Source organism: Mauremys reevesii, linkage group 15, assembly GCF_016161935.1.
Source record: "Mauremys reevesii isolate NIE-2019 linkage group 15, ASM1616193v1, whole genome shotgun sequence".
NCBI classification, from domain to species: Eukaryota; Metazoa; Chordata; order Testudines; family Geoemydidae; genus Mauremys; species Mauremys reevesii.
The window spans coordinates 12,822,957-12,832,685 of record NC_052637.1 but is presented as its reverse complement, the minus strand read 5'-3'; the positions used below and the strand labels follow the sequence as shown (position 1 = coordinate 12,832,685).

General features: G+C 44.2%; 1 protein-coding gene across 1 annotated transcript; it reads left to right on the top strand.

Annotated features, from left to right (window-relative positions):
• The first annotated feature begins 286 nt into the window (after positions 1-286).
• On the top strand, positions 287-1,255 carry LOC120383068 (olfactory receptor 5B21-like). The gene has a single exon (XM_039500701.1). It carries the CDS (start codon positions 287-289, stop codon positions 1,253-1,255), a length of 969 nt encoding a protein of 322 aa, XP_039356635.1.
• Positions 1,256-9,729: the final 8,474 nt, after the last annotated feature.

The following is a 9,729-nucleotide window of genomic DNA, read 5'->3' as shown; positions in this document are numbered from 1 at the left end:
TTGTGCCAACCTCCATCCCCAAATGGTCCCTTTTGGTCTTAAATCTAAGAATCGATGAATGAAAAAAGTTGGGGTATGGGGCAAAAGAGGGGCAAATTAACTGGGTGGCAGCTCTTTGGGATGTGTGAGGAATCTCTCTGAAGTGAAAAAGTTTCTCTGTTGAGAGACAATATAAACCCAGCTCTCAGTTTGCAGTGGGAACTCTTATGGGATCAAAAGATGGAAATTTTCTAATTTCATAGTACAGTCAAATCTTCTGAAGTTCATTACCTTTCACTATCACAGGATGCAGCTCATGGAAAAAGGAGATGCGGAAAATCAGACAGATTTCACAGAATTCATCCTCCTGGGATTTGGGGATCTCCCAGAACTGCAAATCCTTCTCTTCCTGGTTTTCCTAGTGATCTACATTGTGACCATGGCAGGGAACATCCTCATCATTGCTCTAGTTGTGACTGATCAGCACCTTCACACTCCCATGTACTTCTTCCTGGGGAACTTGTCCTGCCTGGAGACCTGCTACACTTCTGCCGTTCTGCCCAGGATGCTGGCCAGTTTCCTGACTGGGGACAGAACCATTTCTGTGGGGGGCTGCATGACACAGTTTTTTGTCTTTTGTTTTCTAGCAACTACGGAATGTTATCTCCTGGCAGCGATGTCTTATGATCGGTATTTAGCCATATGCAAACCACTGCACTATGGAACATGTATGAATGGCAAGTTGTGCCTCCAACTCGCAGCGGGGTGTTGGATAAGTGGATTTCTACCTTGTACAATAATGATGTGTGTTATGTCACAATTAATTTTCTGTGGCCCCAATGAAATGGACCATTTCTTTTGTGATCTCATACCAATTTTAAAGCTCTCCTGCAGCGACACCAGCCAGATGATGCTGGTTTTTAATATATTTTTCTTCCCAGATGCAGTTTCCCCATTTCTATTAACCTTGACATCCTATGTCTGTATTGTTAGCACCATCTTGAGAATTCCTTCCACCACCGGGAGGCAAAAGGCCTTTTCCATCTGCTCCTCTCACCTCATTGTGGTAACACTTTTCTATGGGACCATCATGATTGTCTACATGCTACCAAAATCCAGTAACTTGAGAGCCCTGAACAAAGTGTTCTCTGTCTGCTACACAGTCCTGACTCCCCTGGCCAATCCCCTCGTCTACAGCCTGAGAAACAGAGAGGTCAAGGAGGCCCTGAGAAATGCTGTCAGGAAATGTCTGGCCTTCACAAAGAATTCAGAATAGTTGAATGAAATGAGGATCAATCAATCTGGTTTCTATTGTGAAAGAAGGAGGGTTTAAGTGGGCCCTGATACAGAAATTCAGTATACAAAGAGATGTGTGTGCGTGCACACATACACACACACATATATATATGAGAGATACAGATGGCTGGAATTTTGCAGGGAGATGAGGAGAGAGAAGGTTTTGACTTTTCATCAAAATAACTGAAACCTGAAAAATGAAAAAAAAATTGCTTTTTTGAAACTGACATCTGAAAACGTTCAGATAGAAACTGTAAAAAAAAAAGTTATGCACTGTGGTTGTGGCTGTGTTGGTCCCAGAATATTACAAAGACAAGGTGTGACCCTCTGTACCTCAAAATAGAAACCTGGACCTCCATATTCACCACTGTGATATGATTATGATGAGTTTGGTACAAATTATGCCTTGGGAGGTATCATTTAAGAAGCCTTGATCCGCTGAACAGTAATATCCTGTTGAATTGTGGGTATTTCATTGTATGTGATGTTATGAAATATTGCTAAATGTGTTGGGAGGTTGGAAGATGGCCACAGCTGGCCTTTCTGTAACAAAAAAGAGGCAACCATCGCTTGCTAGACAGGCGTTGATGGCCCATCAAGAAGAATCCACTCTCCCAGAAACTCCAGAGGGCAGGTAAGCAGTGGGTACTACCCCACCTCATGTCACAGCAAGGTTTTTTTCTAGCACCTGGAGAGAAAGTATAAGGAGGGTCAATGACATCACCACTTGGCCTCTCTCCTCCACCATCTCAACATCTGGAAGATCATCTGGAAAACAAAGACTTTGAACTGGGGAAGATTGGTCTCAGGCTGGGAAGGGATTCCAGCCTGTGTATAGAGAACTGTGAGCTGCCTGTAACATCTATTAGGGTGAGAAACTGTGTGATTCAAATCTTGCTTCATTTGTCGAATTTAGACTGCAAATTTATTTTTATTTCTTATGTAACTAACTCTGATCTCTATGCCTGCTTCTAATAATCACTTAAAATCTATCTTTCTGTAGGTAATAAATCTGTTTTATATTTTACCTAAAACCATGTGGTTTTGCTTGAAGTGCTTGGGGAAATCTCAGCTCAGCTTAACATGGGCTGTTGCAAGTCTACTTTCATTTGCTGACATGGTGAACTAATTAATGATCTTGCACTGTCCAAGGGAGTCTCGATCAGGGTAAGACGGTATATTTCACGGTTACAAGGCTGGTGTGATGGGCTGGTTCCTCTGTCTGTATAATTCATGACTGGCTTAGAGAACATTCATGAAATTTAACTGAGTGTGGGTCTCCACAAGCTGATGGCTGAGTGATCACAGCACCTGGAGGGGTTTGCTGCTTGTCACTGGCCTAGTGTTGTGAGAGACAGCCCAGGCTGGAGAGTTAAGGGGACACAGTGGTCCCACACCTCCAGGTTGTACCCTGGGGATCCCATCACACAAGGTGGGTGAGGTAATATCTTTTATTGGACCATCTTCTGCTGGTGAGAGACTCAAGCTTAAACAGAAGAGCTCTTCTTCAGGACTGGGAAATGTACTCAGTGTGTCAGCTAAATACAAGGCGGAACAGATTGCTTAGCATAAGCAGTTAACATATTTCAAGGGACTGCACTAGAGTGATCTCTTTGTGAAAAGTGTTCACCCAGATGTGATGCAGTGTTTTATCATTTTTCTGTGTCCGTTCATCTGAGAGCATAGCGATTGTCTGGTTTCACCCGCATAGCTGTTGTCTGGGCATTTGATTCACTGGGTGAAGTACACCACATGTTGTGATAGGCACATGTAGGACCCATGGATCTTGAAAGGTGTGTTGGGGAGAGCATTGCTCATCGTAGCAGTGGAGATATGTCTGCTGCTTCTGCATCTGTTGTTTTGGCAGGATCTGATGCTGCTTTGAGTTGGTGTGTCCTGATCTGTGGGGAACTTGTATCTGATGATGAGCTTGGAAAGAATGGGGGGCTGTTTGAAAGCCAGAAGTGGGGGTTTATGAAAGATTTCTTTTAGGATGTGATCCCCATCGAGTGTGGATTGTAATTGTTTAATGATACTTTTCACAAAGCGATCACTCTACATCTGACTTCTCAGTCCTCATTCTCAGGGAAATCTGCACAACCCTGTGAAAAGATGAGCCTGAGAACTTAAATTCATAACTTTGGAAGATATTAAAAATCATCAACTGAATAAATACACTAGATTTATGGCTTAGTACAACAAACTGTAACCAACTAATCTCCTCCCCGCTACACACACACACACAGAAACACAGCTGCCTTTTCCCCTGTCCCTCCCACGACTGGAGGGGTGTTAAGGATCACTTCAACTTTAATGGTCCCTTGAAATGTTTGTTAACTACTTATGATAAACTATCTGTTCCACCTTGTATTTAGTTGTGATATTGAGTACATTCAACAGACTGAATAAGAGCTCTGTGTAAGCTCAAAAGCTTGTCTCTCTGACCAACAGAAGTTGGCCCCGTCAAAGATATCACCTCATAGACTCATAGACTTTAAGGTCAGAAGGGACCATTATGATTTTCTAGTCTGACCTCCTGCACAAAGCAGGCCACAGAATCTCACCCATCCACTTCTATAACAAACCCCTAACATATGTCTGAGTTACTGAAGTCCTCAAATTGTGGTTTGAAGACCTTAAAGCTGCAGAGAATCCTCCAGCAAGTGACCCGTGCTGCAGAGGAAGGCGAAAAACCTCCAGGGCCTCTGCCAGTCTGCCCTGGAGGAAAATTCCTTCTCAACCCCAAATATGGCGATCGGTTAAACCCTGAGCATGTGGGCAAGACTTACCAGCCAGCACCCAGGAAAGAATTTTCTGTAGTAACTCAGATCCCACCCCAGCTAACATTCCATCACAGACCACTGGGCATGCTTACCTGCTGATAATCAAAGATCATTTGCCAAATTAATTGCCAAAATTAGGCTATCCCATCATACCATCCCCTCCATAAACTTATCAAGCTTAGTCTTGAAGCCAGTTATGTCTTTTGCCCCCACTACTCCCCTTGGAAGGCTGCTGCAGAATTTCACTCCTCTAATGGTTAGAAACCTTCGTCTAATTTCAAGTCTAAACTTCCTAGTGTCCAGTTTATATCCTCACCCACCTTCTCCCTCTCTAAAACAATGTTCTGCTGTTTTCAGTTTTCTGTCCAAAAGATAAAATCTTTGGAGGTGATTTGCACGGTGCTCCTTTCTACTCAGCTGAGGAAAGAGAGAGGGATCCAGACTCACAATCCCCCCAGACACTCTCCACCGCCATTGTGATTATTTAAGTAACATATCCTACATATCAGAGGCCAGAGCATTCCAGCCAGTGATTCCCCCCTCAGGCCCATATCACCCTAGGGGGCTGGTGAAGATACCTTTGGTGGAGCTCAGTGAAACTGTCAGGCCCCACTCTCCGGTGTGGGGGTCACTGTCTCTCTCCCAGCCTGGTGCAGAGATGAGGCCCCAGCAAGGAGGGGAGGGAAGTTGTAGAGCCAGCCTGCCCCCCGCTTTCCCCACAGCAGCCTGTCATATACAAAAAGAACCAGAGGTCACCCAATGAAATTAAAAGGCAGCGAGTTTAACACACACATAAGGAAGTTGTTCTTCACACAACGCACAGTCAGCCTGTGGAACTCATTGCCAGGGGATATTGTGAAGGCCAAAAGTATAAGTGGGTTCAAAAAAGAATTAGATCAGTTTATGGAGGATATGTCTATTGATGGCTATTAGCCAAGATGCTCTGGGTGTCCCTAAACATCTGCCTGTCAGAAGCTGGGACTGGATGACAGGGGATGGATCACTCAATAATTTCTCTGTTCTGGTCATTCCCTCTAAAGCATCTGATACCGGCCACTGCCAGACACAGGACCCTGGGCTAGATGGACCATTAGTCTGACCCAGAGTGGCCATTCCTGTGATCAGGTATCAGAGGGGAAGACATGTTAATCTGGATCTGTAAAAAGCAACAAACAAATGCCACAGGACTCTTTGTTGCATTCTCATGATGTTACAGTATTTTAACAAGTGACACAGCATCAATACCCCTATGGAGGGAATCCAGACGATCACATGCAGCAGTCCCAAGGGAGATCCCAACTGCAGCGGCAAGGGGCAGGGGCTGGCTGCTTTCCCAGATAAACCCTGCAAGAATCCAGAGCAGGAGACATTAAGGGTTTGTGTGATGCCAACAATCAAGCCAGGCAGCGAGAGATGCCCATCCCAGCAGCCACAGGCAGGTGTCTGCCCACAAACTGAGACAAGAAGGCTGACTGACACCAGACCCACTCACTGGCGATGGGGAGCTCACTGCTTCATGCGGACGTTTGAAGGTAAGTTCACTAGCCTCACAGCAAATCCTCAGGTCCTTGCTCATATGCAGCCCTTGCTCTGAGACACCCCCCTTGGACAGTGTCCTCACACGCTGGGAGCTCTGCCGGAGTAAGGACGTCAGAGTCCGTTTCTTTGTGGTTCACAGCTAGAAAAACTGATGAATCAGAAAGAAGACCCAGCTATCATCTATGCCCTTACACATCCCTCTGTCTGTCCTCCCCTCACCCTCCTGCTCGCTGGCTGGATCTCCCCATCTCTCTCTCCCTGACAGATCGTTGTTTTCTCAGAGACCGTGGCCTTCAGTGTCTCAACTACTTATCAGCTGCCGCTCCAGACTTTTCGGGGGGCAGATACCTATGCACCATCCCAGCCCAATCCTCAGATGCTTCATGTCTACTGCTGAGAATCTCCTCCCTGGATTTCCATGGGGCTTGAGGGCCCTCAGCATTTCTTGGGCAGTATTGAGCACCCCACAGAGTGGCTGTATAAACAGGGGAGCAGGGAGGGGATTTCACCTCTATAAAGAGCACTGGTGACACCAATTCTGGAATACCGTGGGCAGCGCTTGGGTGAACGTTTTAAATGCCTTTAAGGTGCCACAAGTCCACCTGTTTTTTTTTTTGAGAATACAGCTGCTAATCTGAAACCTACAGTGGACAAATAACTGAACTTCAGCTGCAAGTACGATGCTGCGGGGCGAGGGCTGATGCGATCCGTGGCTGATATCTTCAAATCAAGACTGGCTGCCTTTCTGGAAGGTACGTGTTAGCCAAACAAGTTACTCAGCTCAGTGTAGGGGTACGGGGGATATTCTGTGGTTATTGTTAAGCAGGAGCTCAGACTGGATGATCTAATGACTAATAGACTTTAAAGCATTTTAAAACATATGTTGAAAGATTGGCGAGGGAGCAGAAAAGAGCCAGAAAAACAGTTTGAGCGGGAGAAAATATCTTCCAGTGGGAAACTTATAGAGCTCGATGTGTTCAGTTTTTCAAAGAGGAGACAGAGGTGATTTGATCACAGTGTATCAGCAGCTTCCTGGGGAGATAACACTGGTTATGAAAGGGCTGTTTTTTCTAACAGGAAAAGGCACAGCTAGAAGCAATGGCTGGAAGCTAAAGCCAGACACATTTCAATTAGAAATAAGGCACAGTTTGTTGCCAATGAGTGTGACTATCCATTGGAACAAACTACCAAGGGAAATGATGGATTCTCATCTCCTGACATCTTTAAGGCCAGAAGGGCCCATCATGATCATCTACTCTGACTTCCTGCTCATCACAGGCTACAGAACCTCCTCCACCCACACCTATAATAGACCCCTAACTTCTGGCTCAGTTACAGAAGTCCTCAAATCATGGTTTAAAGACTTCAAGGGGCAGAGAATCCACCATTTACACTTGTTTAAACCTGCAAGTGACCTGTGCCCCATGCTGCAGAGGAAGAAAACTCCTCAGGGTCTCTGCCAATCTGACCTGGGGAAAAATTCCTTCCCGACCCCAAATATGGCGATCAGTTAGACCCTGAGCATGTGGGCTAAACCCATCAGAATTCTCTGTAGTAACTCAGAGCCCTCCCCATCTAGTGTCCCATCACCAGACATAGGAGATATTTGCTGCTAGCAGTCGCAGATCAGCTCCATGACATTGTAGGTAGAAATTTTAATCTAATTTCAAGCATAATCTTGTTGATGGCCAGTTTGTATCCATTTGTTCTTGTGTCCACACTGGCGCTTAATGGAGATAACTCCTCTCCCTCCCTGGTGTTTATCCCTCTAATGTATTTATAGAGAGCAATCATATCTCCCCCAGCTTTCCTTTGGTTAGGATAAACAAAATAAACTCTTTGAGTCTCCTCTCCATCTCTGCACCTGTTCCAGTTAGAAGTAATCTTTCTTAAACATAGGAAACCAGAACTGCACACAGTATTACTGATGAGGTCTCACCAGTGCCTTGTATGATGGGACTACCACTTCCCTCTCTCTGCTGGAAATACCTCACCTGATGCATCCTAGCACTGCATTAGTCTTTTTCACGGCCGCATCACATTAGCGGCTCATGGTCATCCTCTGATCAACCAATACGCCCAGGTCTTTCTCCTCCTCTGTCTCTTCCAACTGATACGTCCCCAGTTTATAGCAAAAATTCTTGTTAGTCGCTAAATGCATGACCTTGCACTTTGAACTATTAAATTTCATCCCATTTCTATTACTCCTTATTTCAAGGTTGTCCAGATCTTTTCTAAAACCACGTTTATTTTATGCCAGTTACTGTTTACCTCTATCTCCTTTACTACTTTCTCTTTCACAATTTTGTCTAAGATCTTGCATAAAATTGAGGTCAAATTTAAGAGATCTGTTGTTTCCTGGCTCACTTTTTTTCCCTTTCTTAAATAGAGGTAGTATATTTGCAATTCTCCATTCCTAGGATATGATCCCCAAGTTTACAGATTTATTAAAATCCTTCCCTACACTTTCTGACCTCCTTGTGCTAGATTTCCTTGCTGAACCATCCCATCTTCCATTCTGTGCAGGCTTTCTCCTTTCTCTTAATCATCTGTTTGATAAGCTTGCTCATCTGAGCTGGTCTGCAACCCTTCCCTACGAATTTTTCCCCCTTGCTTGGGATGCCAGCTTCAGATAGCTTCTGCAGTTTTGACAAAGTAATTCCAAGCCTCCTCCACATTCACATCCTGAAGTTCTTCGCACCAGTTCACTTCACAAATAATTCCCTTAATATTTTTAGGTTAGCCCTTTTGAAATCAGGCACCCTAGTTGCAGATTTAGTTTTGTTTATCCTTCCATTTAGTTTAAGCTCTATTAGCTCATGATCACTTGAACCAAGGTTGTCCCCTACAACCAGTTCTTCTATGAGGTCCTCATTGCTCACCAATACCAAATCTCAAATGGCATTATGTCTTGTTGGTTCAGCAAAAACAATGAGGGGCACCTTAGAGACTAACAAATGTATTTGGGCATAAGCTTTCGTGGGCTAAAACCCACTTCATCAGATGCATGGAGTGAAAAATACAGTAAACAGAGTATATATTCTAGCACATGAAAAGACGGGAGTTGCCTCACCAAGTGGTGGGGGGTCAGTGCTTACGAGCCAACTCAATTAAGGTGGAAGTAGCCTATTCTCAATAGTTGACAAAAGAGGGTGAATACCAAGGGAGGGAAAATTACTTTTATAATGACAACAAGGCCAATACAATCAAGGTGGCCAATTTCCAACAGCTGACAAGAAGGTGTGAGTATCAGCAAAGGGAAAATTACTTTTTGAAGCACTTGTCCTCTAATTTATCGCTTCCCCAAAGTGATTTTGACCAAAACAGACTCTGTCTTATCTATTATATCACTTCTAATTTCTTTACAGTCTACCTCATCATTAATATACAATACTACTCCACCACCTTTGCCTTTATTTCTGTCTTTCCTGAACAGCACATACCCATCAATACCTGGTATCCAGGCATGACTATTATTCCACCATGTTTTTGTTATCCCTATAATACCTGGTTTCACTTCCAGTACCAGTAGTTCTAGTTCCTCCATTTTGTCACCCAGGTTCCTTGGATTGGTGTACAAATATCTTAACTGTTGCTGCTTGGCTTCGCCCACATTCCTAGCTTGCTTGCTTTGGTACAGTTATTCTACCTCTATTACCTGACTGGTATCAGCACTATCCTTCCTCTTAATGTCCATTCTCCTACCCACCGTTGCTCTTTTCTCCATTGGTGTATCCTTTCTTACTTGATTTTCCTTCCTCTCAATGCTAGAATCAGGCACGGAGATTACATGAGCATCTCCCCCAAGTTTCTAGTTTAAAGCTCTTTTAATCAATTGTGCCAACCTCCATCCCCAAATGGTCCCTTTTGGTCTTAAATCTAAGCATTAATGAATGAAAAAAGTTGGAGTATGGGACAAAAGAGGAGCAAATTAACTGGGTGACAGCTCTTTGGGGTGTGCAGGGAATCTCTATGAATCTCTCTGAAGTGAAGAAGTTTCTCAGTTGAGAGACAATATAAACCCAGCTCTCAGTGTGCAGTGGGAACTCTTATGGGATCAAAAGATGGAAATCTATCTAATTTCATAGTGCAGTCAAATCTTCTGAAGTTCATTACCTTTCACTATCACAGG

What these genes read in the sequence shown, in the direction of transcription:
- LOC120383068 (XM_039500701.1), top strand. Translation starts at nt 287, where the DNA reads ATGCAGCTCATGGAAAAAGGAGATGCGGAAAATCAGACAGATTTCACA.